Source organism: Eptatretus burgeri, chromosome 5 (genome assembly GCF_056783735.1).
Source record: "Eptatretus burgeri isolate ZD-2024b chromosome 5, Ebu_testis_v1, whole genome shotgun sequence".
NCBI classification, from domain to species: domain Eukaryota; kingdom Metazoa; phylum Chordata; class Myxini; order Myxiniformes; family Myxinidae; genus Eptatretus; species Eptatretus burgeri.
This window is the reverse complement of record NC_140965.1, coordinates 41,127,154-41,143,096: the sequence shown is the minus strand read 5'-3', so window position 1 is coordinate 41,143,096 and position 15,943 is coordinate 41,127,154. Positions and strand designations below refer to the sequence as shown.

The following is a 15,943-nucleotide window of genomic DNA, read 5'->3' as shown; positions in this document are numbered from 1 at the left end:
TTGATGATTTTGCTGTTGAAAATTGATGATTTTAGAAGTTTGACCTTGAGTTGACCTATGACCGTTTGATCCCAAAAATAGCTTGTTTCTCAATTCAGTAATGTACTGTGAAATTGCTGTTTAATTTTCAAGTCAATCGGATGAAAATTGATGATTTTTCAGATTGAATCGGATGTTTAGAAGTTTAACCTTGAGTTGACCTTTGACCTTTTGATCCCAAAAATAGCTTTTTTCCAAATTCAGTGACGTACTATGAAATTGCTGTTTAATTTTCAAGTCAATCGGATCAAAATTGGTGATTTTTCAGATAAAAATTTATTTTCAAAGTTTATCCTTGAGTTGACCTTTGACCTCTTGACTTCAAAAATAGTTGGTTTCCCAATTCAGCGATGCACTATGTAATTGCTGCTTAATTTTCAGGTTAATCAGATGACAATTGATGATTTTTAAATGAAATTTGATGATTTTTAGAAGTTTGACCTTGAGTTGACCTATGACCGTTTGATCCCAAAAATTGCTTGTTTCTCAATTCAGTAATGTACTGTGAAATTGCTGTTTAATTTTCAAGTCAATCGGATGAAAATTGATGATTTTTCAGATTGAATCGGATGTTTAGAAGTTTAACCTTGAGTTGACCTTTGACCTTTTGATCCCAAAAATAGCTTGTTTCCCAATTCAGTGACGCAATATGCAAGTCTTGTTCAAATGTCAAGTCAATAGTATGAAAAATGACGATTTTTGAAATTTGACCTCAAGATGACCTTTGACCTCAAAATCAATCGGCTTCTCAGTTGAGACTATCTTAACAATTTGGTGAAGATTCGCGAAGATCGATTTTCATTTGTGACCTGCAGGTGATAAACAAACAAACAGAGAAGAAGAAAACTCCAGCGTGTCCTGACCAAGGGAGCAAGCCTGCAATGGGTGACTTATTGACAGAAACTGTATTTTCATTTACAGGCAGTTTTGTAAAAATAAAAAAATAAAAAATCTTGAATCCTTGTTTCACTTCCATCGGGGGTGTTCAGTTACCAGGCAGATAGCTAGTGCTCGCCAAGCCAGCCGTTCATTCACGGCTGAGAACGGAGTGCTTGCTCGAGTGCTTAAGCCACTTGTTGAGTGCTCCTCAAGATGCTTGGTAACTGAACACACCCTGGATTGATCATGCCTCGTCATCTGTGACCCGCATGGACTTCCTCAGGCCTTGGTTCGAAATGAGATATTGGAGTAAAAAAGTTTTTCATGACAAGATGGAGGAATTTATCATTAGCGTGTCCACCACGCAGCCCGGCACGGGGTTTTACCACCACTTTTGTCTGCGTGTCTGTCCAAGCCATAACTTTGATACCGTTTGGGCTTTTGACATCAAATTCTCAACAAAGCTTTATGATGAGAATATAGAGAAGATAAATTAATTTTAAAATTATTTAAATACTTGTAGTTCCATGGTGTAAGGAGGACAACATCAATGCACTGCCAGTTTCACTCTTTAATCACGTGACCTCGATGACGTACAAACATTGCTTTATGACGTGTCACGTGAGTCATCGATTCGGTTTCAGTGATCGACTGCAATAAAAAGAAGAAAATATCTCTCCTTGTTTTAACAATCAGCAAATGTAAACAATAGCGATTCAACGAGTACAAGTATGACATCACTTGCGCTTCAGGTATAAAATCTACTTGCACATCAATTATTTATGAGTTGTTACAAAACTCTTCCAAGAACGTATATGACTAAACCGTAACACATTCAAGTGATACAGTTCTCAAGTTACATCAAAACTAATCGTACGTAGCACGGTTCTGTCGGTTCATGACGGACAGGTTTCTCAGAACACTGTCACGTGACTTGGAGACGCAACAAATGTGTAAAATGTCATTTCAAACAAACAAATGAGGGTTTAACCATTACAGTTTTCATTATAATTATTAGTATTATAGCGAGGGAACATGAGGGGCATGAAGCATACGATGAAGCCACGCCACTCTTTCATTGTTCATGTGTTTGTTTACCTTGTTGTGAACGTTTCTGTGATTAAACCTGAAGGTAAGAACCAAGAAAAAATAGGTGTTTGCTCTCTTCTCCAAAACTACACACATGATCACACCGTTTGTCTGTCTGTGAGCAGGATATCTCAAAAAGTTCTGGTCGGAATCAGATAAAACTTAGTGGATAAGATTGGGTGTGTGACAAGGATGACTTGATTCAATTTTGGTGAAGATCTGGATCCAGATCCAATAATTTTTTCAGTGATTCTTCACCGTGGAGAGGTAGTACATATATATATATATATATATATATATATATATATATATATATATATATATATATATATATATATATAATACCAAGCTTGCACACTAAAAACTTGGCTCGCCTTCACACGATCCCTATGAAATTGCTGTGGCACTTAGTGGACATGCCGACAATGTTTGGGAAGTCTTGGCGTTCCATAGTACCACTTGCATTTTGCACAATGCGTATTTTTGTCATTCCCCGTGTACAGTTGTACTGCTATCCCGTGCATGTGCATGGGTATCGCAAGTAAATACACATATATATATATATATATATATATATATATATATATATATATATATATATATATATATATATATATATTGTTGAGGGTCAGGTGAGAAGACCACAAGGTGAGGGAAGCTATATCGGTTCCCACCAGACTCCCCGGAATTGTAGACCGTCACACATGGATAATTTCGTGACGCGGCGGGTTGCTTAACCGACCGTGGATGCCAATAACTCAACCGCGTGACCTTGGGTCCTCCCGTCTATGGGTTAATCGGGTTACCTAATTAAGCACGTGGTTTAATTACCGGGGAACATGCCCTCAGATGACTTGTCCGAACCGGATGACTCTACCAGACCGGATCACTTTACCGGATTGGATGCAGCCGAGCGACACTGCCAAGGATGTACCGGCTAAAAGGAACGGATCGTTGCGAACAAAGTCCTGGCTAAACTAGGATTCGGACCATCCTGGATCAATGGAAGAAAAGGCAAAACGAGCAGGGAACATTTCTAATGATGATTAATTACAATGTGCGAGGAATGGTATATGGCACGATCAATATTTATTGGGGTGTGTTGTGCAGAGATAGGGGGGAGAGGTGTGGTACAGCAAATAAACAGGCAACTTTAAAAAGCGGACACAGAGCAGACTTAACGCGAAAATAATAACAATAACTATCTTCTGCAGTCTTACTTAAGCAGACAGGCACCAGGACACGCACACGCACACGCACATGCAAACACACACACACACACACACACACACACACACACACACACACACAGAAAACCCGATGAAGAGAAAGTATTGAAACAGGAGGAGAAAGGAGTTGAAGCTATGATCTCGGTACCTTTGTACTTGATTGTACGAACGCACCACCAATACGTTTCAGGGGGGGGGGGGAGAGGGATACTCCATGGTGCGGTAGCCGACAGTGGGCGTGTCGTCTCTGGCTTCAGCAGCAAGTGTGGAGACCGTGTTCGTGAAGGAGGGGCTTGAGTGGAGAAGGGGCGGAGTCCAGAGTGTGTGGATGGAGTGGGAGGCGGGACGAGGTAGGCGGGTGGGGTCGATGTCGTGTGGGCGGAGACGTGGAGGCGGAATCCAGGCAGCAGGAGGTGGGTCGTGGCGATGTCGAGCAGAGCGAGGCCAGAGCGAGAGAGCGAAAAGAGAAGGGTGGAGGGACCGCTCCGACCTTTAAAGGACTTGCAGCGCGAGGCGGAGGGCCACCCCGAAGCGAAGCATCATCACCTGAATCGGGCGCTCCGATTGACCCCAACCCCACACGTGGCCCGCTAACCGAGGCCGGAAACCGCACCACTTCGTTTCCGGCCAGGTCATCTCAGACAGCGAGCATATTTCGCTCCGACCCCACGACATGACACGAATCGCCCACATCGAAATTGGCACACGAATCGTCCCGCAAAACCCCCCGGGCCGTGCCCTGGCGATCGGCCGAGGGTCCCGCATGCCCGCTCAGGCGTCCGACCAGTGCCGATCAACGTGCCCACTCCGCGCACGCCAACGCGGCCCGCACTGTACAACATTCCCCGGCTCGATCGCAGCTTCGCTGGCCATAGAGAGGAGAAGACATTCACCATCCGTGGGGAATCTGCTGCTGCCAGCGAGGGCCGAAGGTACATTGCTATGGATAAATCCATGCATATTTCGCGAGCGGCGTACGTGGCTGCCTTCGAGCACATTCCATACAGATTACAGTGCGCGTGGTTTGGCCATTACGCACGTGGCCAGCGCTCGCGCTCGCACGACTCTGCCAGCGTGTGCGCTGGGCGAACACCGATATGCGCCAGACACTTGGTTGAAAAGGAACGCACCACATCCACCTTGCACACCCGCATCCCGCCCAACGCGGCGTGGAATCACCCCCATCGGCCTCTGTATGCGTCACGTGCAGTGTGGGCGTCATGCTGGCTCTGTTTCCTGTGTTGTGAAAAACACCATTCGTGCAGCCTCTTCAGAGATTTTCATTCTTATGCCTTTTTAATGCAACCGGCAATCTTCCCCAGATCATCGGAAGCTCGAGTCGATAATCCCAGACTGCCAAGCGCACTCTGACTCGCTGCACACGTTGGGTTTAGGGCTCGCTTGGGAACGAGGGCTCTGCAGTGTTAATGCCCCTGCATTATCGTTTCCTCGCAGCGGCACCGCACGTGCTGGTCTCCATGAGGGCCCACCTCACAGCGAAGGTGCACGTGGCTCAGATTTACCCCAGGAGTAATCAGACGAAAATAAGTCAGGACAAAATGAAGAAAAAATGATGTAAGCAAGCCCAGCTATGAGATCATCGCAACGCACACCCCTGTTATCCCGCGAGACAAATGGAAAGGGACTATCTACCCGTATAATAATGGAATAACTGTCTTGGGACCACTATCTGTTGGATGCATGCGGTTCCAAGAACCGCAACAATATATATATATAAATATATATATATATATATATATATATATATATATATATATATATATATATATATATATATATTTCAAAAAGATGTGAACGGATGATGACAAAACTTTGTGAATTAGTTGGTTACCTGACAAGAACAAGTCCATCCAGATCCGGCCCATCAGTAGGATACAAAATGTAAACTGTTCGGCCTGGAGGAGGGTATGCGCTCAGTGCCATTCAAGTTACCCTTGTAATTGATCATTGTATCGTCGATTGCAGGTCAGATGACCGTTTTCTTTCGATTTTGATACCTCACATAACATTTGAATTTCCCTGAAATAATACAGAATCTGAATCTTGATGAACCATGCTCTATCTACAGCGTCGGTGTTCCCAACTAATGCCTGCAGACAGAACATCCAGTTTAATGTCCATCCGAGGGACGACACACACATTGATGAATCGCCCTGCATGTGAAACACCGGGATGACAGTTTATATCTGGGTCAAGATTCGAACCCAGGCTAGACAGCTCAAAGCCGAGTGCGCATACCTCTCAGCTACCCTGCCAGGAGACTCGTAAGTGTGCTACCTGTGCACCATCTTCTCTGACTCGAAATCTCGCCTAATAGTAAACAAGGATATATGGTTGCAGAAGCCAATTTGGATTTAGTAAAGCGATAACAAATATGGCTAACAGCTGAACAGGTTGGCTTGAAAGCTGCTTGTTACCAGTTTGAGATGTAACGAAGATTGTTCAGTGGAGAGTTTGTTTGGGAAATTTTCCAGTGAGGACAAATCTGTTGATCCACAAAAAGCCTGGTAAGCTCTGTCATTACCAGTTATATTAGACTCGTGGGGGTACCCGGCGTTGCCTAGTGGGTGCCCAGCGTTGTCTAGTAGTTTAATCCAACGAAGGTAATAACAAGAAAAGGAGCAAACAGAGATTGCAGACATTCGCAAGGACTTGTTTTGCGCAGTTTTGGGTGGTGTATTTTGTGTGGTGCTTGTGTATGATGTGTTACGTGATTAATAATAGACATAACAAGAACTGCCACTTTATAACTGCTGGCAATGATGACCAGGTACCAAGATCTCTTGCTTTGATGCAACCCTGCTTTGATCAGACACTTGACCCTAACCCATCACATTTATTAGACCCCGTTGGACTTGGTCCGAAACGGGGGCTTATGGATTTGGTCTCGATTTTCGTGTCCGTGCGTGTGTGCGTGCGTGCATCCGCAACCATATCTGACATGTATGGACCGATTTTACTCATACTTGGCACAAAGACAGAAAACGATGGTATACATATGCATATCATTTTGTTTCACGATGCGATCAAAGATGGCCGACTGGTGGCCATTTTTGTTATAAAAAAAAAACCCACGTGTCGAACCCGTCCTCAACCATTTCCGGACATGCAGTTACCGATCTTGTCCAAACTTGGCACACAGATAAGGAATGACGGCTTACTTATGCACGTCATTTTATTATCGAGTTCAAATCCAAGATGGCCAACCAGAGGCCATTTTATTACTTAAATGTGTCCCCAACTATTTCTCAGACATGTATTGTCTGCTTTTGTTCAAACTGGGCACACGCAGAGTAAATGGTGGCGTGCACGCGCACCTCACTCTATTTTGTGATCTGATCAAAGATGGTCGACTGACAGCTATTTTCTTGAGAAAAAAAAAACTATCAAACGCGTCCTCCACCATTTCTCAGACATACATTTACCGATGTTGTTCAAACTTGGCACATAGATAAGGAATGATGGTTTATATAAGTACATCATTTTTTTTTAAGATCAGATCCAAGGTAGCCGATTGGCAGCCATTTTAGTTGTCAAAAAAACCTAATGTTGAACACGTCCTCAACCATTTCTCGGACATGCATTTACCGATGTTGTTCAAACTTAGCACACAGATAAAGAATGATGGCTTACATATGCACGTCCTTCTTTTTTTGACATAAAATCCAATGTGGCTGTCTGGTGGCCATTTTAGTTGTAAAAAAATACATGTTGAACACATCTTCAACCATTTTGTGGACATGTGTTTACCAATATTGTTCAAACTTGGCACACAGATTAATGATGGCTTGCATGTGCATGTAATTTATTTTCAAGGCCAGATCCAAGATGGCCAACTGGTGGCCATTTTGTTACTTCTCGAATGTGTCCCCAACCATTTCTCTAACGAGCATGGTCGGATTTTGTTCAAACTTGGCACACGTACAACACATGGTGGCATACACATGCATGTCCCTTTATTTTGCAATCTGATCAAAGATGGCCGACTGGTAGACTGCTGGGCATTTTAGTTGTACATCTATATGGGCTCGCCCTTTAACTTCATGTAGCAAAATGACTAAACAATGGGGGCTATGACATTTTATGACTTTTTTTTTTACTTGTTATTGTTCAATTTAATTCAGAATGGGATTAAAATATATTCAATTCAAATCAAATGGAAAAACAAATAGGTACAGTCCTGCATTGGAGTAATCAGAAGGAACCTGAACAAGCAAAAAGCAAAGATGAAGTCATCAGGAAGAATCTGTATAAGAGTTGGGTTTGAGCTGCTACTCCAGGTGCAGCTGATACTTTCAACTTTCAGGTGCAGTTTCAGCTTTTACTCTACCCTCAAACCCATCCAGGTGCAGCCAAATGTGCCTTTTTCCAAAAAAACCCGATTAAAAAATAAATAATTCTGGCTGCCAGACCATGTGTCTGATCAGGTTGAAATTTAAAACATATATGCATCATCACTACTAGATTATAATTGTGAAGTTTCATGTCGATTGATGAAGCGGTCGTAGAGAAAGATTTTAAAAAGATTTTTTTCCTCAATCCAAAATGCCTGCCAAACCATGTGGCATCAATTATTCACGAACACTCTGATATCCCCAAGGCTTGGCGAACAAGTGTGTGAATTTTCCCTTCGATTTCTCCAGCCGTTCTATAGAAGAAGATTTTATTGGTTTCAGGGTAAATCCAATGTGGCTGCCAAACCATGTGATCTCTGACATCATAGCTGTAAACATTTTGCTTATCATGGATCAACAGTCATACCTGTAAAGTTTTTCCTCAATCTGTTCAGTTGTTTCAGAGGAGGATTTTTGAATGTTTTATTGTTTTTTAAAAACAATATAACTGCTGAACCATGTGACCGATGATGTCATCAATTTTTTTTTTTCTGTGAACCAATTTATTTTTCGATGACCTTCAAAATTTTTCATACTGATCAGATGTAGCATTCTACCTTTGCAATTACAACATCATAACGAAGGCACCTTTGATGCCACAAAAAAAATCAAGCTTATTCCTCATGAGGAGTACTTGCTTTGTGCCAAGTTTCAATTTTTTCCTTGGTGTGGTTTTGGAGATACAAAGGTCCTAATGTTTTCCTTTTCCCCAACATTCTGCCACACCACATGACATATGGTTACGAATTTGGAAATCTACTGCACATAACATTCAGTTCCTATAGCTCAGTTATATCGATAAGTAAATGTGGATAGATAGCTCCCTTTTCCCTTGTCTAAGGGGAATTAAATGTATGTGCGCTGTGCGTTATTTTAATAGTTAGGATTTTTACACCCCTTATAACAACAACAACACGCCTTCACCTTGCTTCCTCACACCGACGCCATTGTATACGTGCGTCCGACCACGTACGTGGGCGGAGTTTCCTCGGCCACCAGGGCTCCGACTCCGCCCCAGAGAGATGGAATGTTCCCCGCGACCAATGGGAGGCGTGAGACACCACAGACATCGACTCTCTCACGAACCATCGACCAATGGGAGGCGTGAGACACCACAGACATCGACTCTCTCACGAACCATCGACCAATGGGCGGCGTGAGACACCACAGACATCGACTTTCTCACAAACCCCGGACCAATGGGAGGCGAGACGTCTCAGACGGTGATCCTTCCCACGACACCCTCCCCCCCCCCCCCCCCCGCAGGAGAAATGCCATATAAGAAACGCCAGGGCCTTGGAAAGTCAGTCAGAGTCAGCGTCAGTGTCAGCGTCAGGGTTGGGCGTCAGCGTCAGGGGTGAGCGTCAGCGTCAGGGTTGGACGATCGGGTTCGAGGTGCCGGAGATCGACTCGTCTGGTCTGGTCGGCTTGGTAGCGATCGGATTTGAGGTGCCGGAGATCGACTCGTCTGGTCTGGTCGGCTTGGCAGTGATCGGGTTCGAGGTGCCAGAGATCGACTCGTCTGGTCTGGTCGGCTTGGCAGTGCTCGGGTCGTCTCTCGTCTCATCCACCTGGTGTCCGACGCTTTTCGCTTGGAGCGGCATCGTGTTGTGGGTTCGAGTCCCGTCGAGCCGGATCGTTGAAGACCACACGAGGTGGACAGGTTTCAAGCGCAGGCTCTGGTCGCTAGCTTACCTGTCCTCGAGCTGGAGGCCTTCAATAAAGACCATTGGGGTCCACTTCTGTGTGTGGGCCCATCTTTAAGTAGCAACTGTTAAGTGCCTTGTACATTATTTGTATTTCATTTCTATTAGTCATGATAACTCTGCTTCTTTCATGCTCCCCTCCTTCCCCACCTATTATATATAAACCCATGTGTTAAATGTATCGGTTTGTCCTCGTCCTTTCTTTTATTGGTTTGACATGCTGCGTGTTCGTAAATTAGCCAGGCTGTTGCCGCTGTAAAGGGACATTTGGACCGACGAAAGCTCGCTGACAATCTGCTCGGGTCGCACACGGTTCGAGTACGCTAGCGACTCGTTCCATACGAGCATCGTCGAGGGTGAATTTCCCTGGTAGTTGGACGGCGTGAGTACTTAGGTAAATTGGAGTTAGACAAGTGGACCCTACCTCACGCGTCAAAATATTGGCGAACTTCGGTCCGATAAGGGACCCGTCGGCTCCGGAGTTATCCGGGGTGACGACCTATACATTCCGGGTGATCGGTGGAGCCGACTCTACTGCTCCACCTGGTGGTCGTGCTCGCAGCCGATACCCGGCCCCGTAGCAATATGACACCATAATTATCATTAAAATATTCTACACGAGTAGTCACTCCAATGGTGAAAATTGCATGTCAATCCGACAAGCGATTGCAGAGAAAAATACTTACATTCTGTGCGGAACAAACAAACAAACAGACAAACGGACCCAAATACAATACCTTCTCCTCTGGCGAGTGCTATAAAAACGTTTGCCTAACCGGCACACAAGAATGTAACCATCACAACACAACATTTTATCCTATTCAGTGGAACGTTGCTGACTCCATGCAAAATTTAAGCCTTCATGTCAAGCAGATAAGTTCCACAAGTATCCCAAGTCGTGTGGCTGTCAAGTTTAGGATGATGCAAGGTCTCATTTATTTAACACATGCTGCATCCTTACTATAATTCACGGACAGGTGTGTGTTTGTTTGTCTTGCTATTTCTACAGTTCTGAGCTGATTACATCCAGACTTGCTTCATAAGATCAGCATGACCCCAATTAGTGCATTGGGGTGTTTTTATCTTTGCCGGTGATCTTGGGGGGACCGGACGCAAATTCTGTATGTAAATGTGTATCATGTAGTGTCGCTCCAGGTGTGGGAGGGTATAACAAGTCCCCGGCCTTTACAGTACAGTATACCTGTCCCCACGTTTTCCAGTGCATTGAGGTGTTTCGGATTACGCAGCAAGAGGTATTTTGGAGAGGTATTTTAAATTAACGTTTGAATAAGGATAAGAACATGACCCCACCCCCCACCCCCCTCCCAGGTGCTCCTGTAGAGAGTAGGTACTTCGATTGTTTAATAATTCAGCATGTGGTCTGTGGCTTTTCAGGTCTCACCCGAGGTCAGACCTCCCTTACGGAAATCACAATATTAAAGGCTGCAATGAGTCATCAGGGTTGTGGCTTTGCCATCCAGAAAAATCAGGTTCTCTGATGATAAATCTCAACATCTGAAACTGCAAGTTTTCAATTCATTAAAATTTGTTTCACATTCTTCTTGCTGCCAAAGCACAATGGTTTGGAGCCAAAACCAGCATGCCACCGAGAACGGGCCTCGTGGCGTAATCACAGTGAGTCGCGCACACAGCAAATGATGCTACCCACAGCTATGCACTATATGTGAAAGAAGAAGAAGAAGAAGCAGAAGAGGCATAATCACAAGTTTACCAAATCATTTACAGAATTGGAAATTACACTTTTGAAATATTGTTCAAGACGACTGTGCAATTTATCAGCGTCAGTTTGGCTCAAACCTTGTACGACCAGAGAGCCGCAAGCTCGAGTAAGTCCAATGAACCCCCAAGGCCATATATTTAAATTAGTAAGTGAGGAGCTAATTAAATGTCACTTTGCTGAACCGCAGTTAATTAACTACCAGCGGTGAATGATCAGGACGTGTAAAATATTTTCACAGCTGTTCGCTAAATATATACAGTTTTTGAAAAAAAAACATACAGGTGTCCAAGAGAGCTACAGAATATCATCAAGATTGTAAAAAAAAAAGAAAAGAAAGTGTTTCGTCTCCACTAACTCTGGATATCTTGAGTTATACAGCATTATTGTCATTAATACATTTATACAATAGGTATAGATCATGAATGTATGACATTTCTATGCCAAAAATATTTCATGGTATTGAAGACTACAGTAGAAAGGAGTAAATAGATGCAAAAGGAAACAGGAAAAGGAAACATTGTTTTATTGCAATTGTTCCAATTAATTGCAGGATCAGGTGGAAATAGGTGATGATGTCAGGAGGTAAGTGAAAATTTTTTTGGGGTGACCACTCACGGTGGCATCCGCGGTTCCTGAAGTATCCCGGGCGGCACCAGTCACAGCGGAGACCAGTGGCACCCACCTTGCACTCACACTGGCCCTCCTGATTGCAGCGGTTGCTGCTCGAGCCAAACGGGTTGCACTTGCAGGCTGTGAAAGTTGGATTGGGAGGTGGGGTAATGGAGGGGGTTCGGGGTCACATTATTGGAAGTTGGGCAGGGGGAAGCGGATTGAAGTGAGCTCCTAACTTACAGGTGCTTATGTCACAATGCATCCAACTCGCATACTTAGCATCCAATCAACCAAGAAACAGTGGCATTGATACACATGGCATCAGTGCTGCAACAAACAAACAATAGCAGTAACATTCAATGTTACATTTTATGATTTTATTTCATTTTAATTATTCTTAAATATGTTGTTCTTTGCAACAGATGGAAACTTTATAGAAACCATTTTAAAATAGAATAGCTATTGCAGCAATGTGAGAGGTGTCTGTAAAAATACAAAAGCAAAGAAATGAATAAAATATTGAGTCATAACACTGAATAGAATTAACTGTCATCCACAAAAAGTAAATATAAATCTTGCAATAAAATGTGGAGAAAGCATGAGTATATGAAACACTTTTTTTTACTACTGAGCCACTTGCGAAATGTAAAAATACATTTCATTCCGGAGTTATGAGGAAGAGGCTAAGAAAGGTTGTGATGCTGTCACGAAGGTTACCGAAGCATTCATCTGTGTGGCGTGATGGCAGGAGGTATCAATGTACACCGGTAACTAGAGCCTACATATGGAGTGCTCACAACGAGGCTCTTGTCCGAGGGTTGCTAATGAGCAGTTAGATTGCGGCACAGCCAAGATTTGGCACCGAAATTTACTCAAACCTCATCACAACCTCCTCTCCTCCTGGAGAGTGAATGTTATAAAACTGATTCCTTCATAATTCGAACTTCATGCTCTGTTTTTTTTTTTTTGCTGTTTTTTTATACCTATGACAGCATGTTCATATACAATATTATCCATTCATGCACCTTTGCTTTGCAAGACAAGAGAGCAAATCTCGTCTTCTTTTTTGATCCGATGGAGGGTTAATCGCCAAAACGTCTTTTCCCTGTTTCCCCTCGGTGGTTAGCATACCACAATCAATGTTCTGTTGGTTTCATTGATCATTCTTCCTGTTCGCAGGAGCAAGCTGACATTAGCCTTCAAGAGTAACACGAGTTCTTTATTCGAGATAAAAACCATCCAAGTGACTATTTGATAGACGATAAAGCCCATCCATGTGACTTTCCTTTTCTCGACTGTAGAACCCATCAAAGTGACTTTTCTAGATTGTAGAACCCATCAAAGTGACTTTTCTTTTCCGGATTGGAGAACCCATCTCAGTGACTTTCCTGTTCTAGACTGCAGAACTCATTTATGTGACTTACCTTCACATGACTGGAGAACACATCTAAGTGAGTTTCCTTTTCTAGAGTGTAGAACCCATCAAAGTGACTTTTCTAGATTGTAGAACCCATCAAAGTGACTTTTCTTTTCTGGATTGGAGAACCCATCTCAGTGACTTTCCTGTTCTAGACTGCAGAACCCATTTATGTGACTTACCTTCACATGACTGGAGAACACATCAAAGTGAGTTTCCTTTTCTGGAGTGTAGAACCCATCCATGTGACTCTATTTGCAGGACTGTAGAACCCATCATAACACAAGGTAATTATTAAAAGGTGTTTACCAATTCAAGAGATCAAACCAGCTTTCCAGTAGGAAAATGACAGTCTTTTTTTTCTTTCAGAGAAGCAGGCAAGGAATTGACCGTGAAGGTATTTTCACAACTGTTATGACAGTGACAAAATAATTCTGTCATCAAATCACAACACAGATGGATTGTGGGACATTGGAAATGCAATGGTGACATAATAAGTGAAGCATAAAGATCCCTAATTTTCGTGTGAGTGCACCGTGACACGAGACGATCTATGTATTACCTAATAGGGCAGGCAGGACGGTCGAGAGGTATGCACACTCGCTTCCAAGCTACCTTGGCTGGGTTTGAATCCCTACCCAGCTATAAACTGTCATCCTGGTGTGTTTACAGGCAGGGTAATTCATCAATGTATGTGCCATCCCTCGGATGGACGTTAAACTTGGCGTCCTGTCTACCAGCATCAGTTGGTGGAGGTTAAAGATCCCATGGTGTCCTTCATGAAGAGTAGGCAAGCTATCACCGGCACTCTGAACAAATTCCAAATTCCTGCCCTAACGTACAGAGGGCATTGCATCAGTGGTACAGCCACACCCTCAACAATGATGCTACCCCACAGCCTTGTGCTGCATTCAAAATAAAAAGGAGGAGGAGGAGGAAGCAGTAGTGGGAGGGAGGAAGAGGAGGAGAGTACAATATTACATAATCAAACGTAGCAAATTTGATTACTCCACCACACTCCAAAACTCTATTGCACCATCTATTTCCCTCCATTGTCTGCAACTTCCCTCATCTCAATTTGCAACCTCCTTTTTCTTTTCCTAACTCCCTGTCATCATTCCCTCGAACGCCTTACCTTTTCTGTCCATGATCCACTTTCTTTCCCTTTTCTTAATCCTATTTATCTCAATTCAAACCACTCCCATCAAATGCTAATTATTTAGATGGCCTCTCATCTTTATGAAGTGTATTATGATGATAATACAAATGCAGTACATATTGGCAGTAATGCTTATTTAGAATTTTTTCCCAAAAAGCCAAATTTTTTGTCATGTCTATTCTTTTACCTGAAATTTTTTGAATGTAACATTGGCATTTGACTATGATGTTTCTGTGTGTGATACTACGTGGTTGTAACGATTTTGTCTCGAGGTGTAGTCAATGCAGGGGTATTTGGCCAGGTTTTCAGCACACAATGGCCTACTCTTTTGCAAGACACTGTGGGGCATTTAACATCATCAAATGGGTACAAGTGAAGGTGTTATCTTGCCTACATCCTTGCATGGCATACTCACTGATGCAACACCTTGCATGCAAAGCTCCAGGGCAAGAAGTTGAAAGTAGGCTTTTTCCATCAGAGAGTAAACTCAGGCAAAAAAGTTCAAAGGGGAGCAGATTCCCTCTGGCCTCTTTTGTTAACCTTTTTTAGTATTCAGTTATATTTAATGACTGTTCATCAATATTAGTTGAGCTATGAATTTAAACTTCCTCTGAAAGAACATCCTCAAATCAGACAAGATGGAGGTCACACACTTAACTTAGTGCGAGTTTGAATGTCGACCCAACTCCAAACTGTCAGATTAGTGCTTCACAGGCAGAGTTGCATTTCAAAATGTGTAGTCCAGCAGATGTATGTTGAGCTGGACGTTCCATCTGCGAGTGTTGGTTAGTGTACTTTAATGATCCCATGATCTCTTTCATGAAGAGTGGGTGAGTTATCACCTGCACCTTCAACAAATCACAAATTCCTGCCCAAATCAGCTTTAGTTGAATGACCGGCCTAACCAGCTCGTTTGTGAAAGACTTAAACCAATCTACCTTCTCTATAGCAAGCCCATGAAGGTGGGATTATCATGGCCATTAAAGAAGTGGGAGGATGGAAGAAGTTCCTGGCTTTGTATCCTAAGTTACAAAGAGCATATTTTGCTGTGCCCACTGAGTTTTGGTCTTGCATATCCATTCTCTTGCATCCTATTTATCCTTCTACTGGCTGTTTATATGATACAGGCACACAATGATCAACTCTTTTTGAAAGGCATTATGGGATCTCCAATGTCTGTGGCAAATGCTCGCAGACCGGACACAAGATTCAATGTCCTTCTGTAGGACAGCGAACTGGATGATGCAACAGCCTGTCTGTGAAGTACCAGGATGACAGTTTATAGTGAGGTCGTGAATCAAACTCTGACGAGATAGCTCAAAGAAGAGTCAGCTACCTCAGAGCTATCTGAGTTCAGCTACACCTTTCCCTGAGGATAAAGATACAGGGTTAGACTAATAGGTTGAGATACGTGACCACAGTTACCTTAATGGAAGATGCATGTGTGATTTATGACTTCAAAACATAAGAAAGAATGACTGACCTACACAAACGTGCTGGTGGTACATTGAGAGCGAGGAATTGTGGAAGAAGCCTTGGCGACAAAATTGGCAGTGACGACCTCGGGTGTTGTGATCACAGCCAATGCACACAAAGGCTTTGAGCAGTGCAATGTAGCTACATCGCTTGGAGTGCCCATTGCACTTGCAGTCTTTTG

General features: G+C 43.3%; 1 protein-coding gene across 5 annotated transcripts in view; it reads right to left on the bottom strand.

The window, feature by feature from the left end:
- Positions 1–15,943, bottom strand: part of LOC147026302 (netrin-G1-like) — a 241,804-nt gene that overhangs the window by 21,290 nt on the left and 204,571 nt on the right. For 3 of the 5 annotated variants that reach the window (XR_015058278.1, XR_015058277.1, XM_085881590.1), the window contains exons 6-7: positions 15,774–15,937; positions 11,714–11,848 (exon numbers count right to left, since the gene is read on the bottom strand). Coding sequence is in view for 3 of the 5 variants with exons in the window: in XM_085881590.1 (XP_085737716.1) it covers positions 11,714–11,848; positions 15,774–15,937 (299 nt within the window). In the remaining 2 variants the exon portion in view is untranslated. Of the gene's footprint in view, positions 1–11,713; positions 11,849–15,769; positions 15,938–15,943 lie in introns of all 5 variants that reach the window. The other 2 variants (XM_085881589.1, XM_085881588.1) reach the window with 1 other exon arrangement.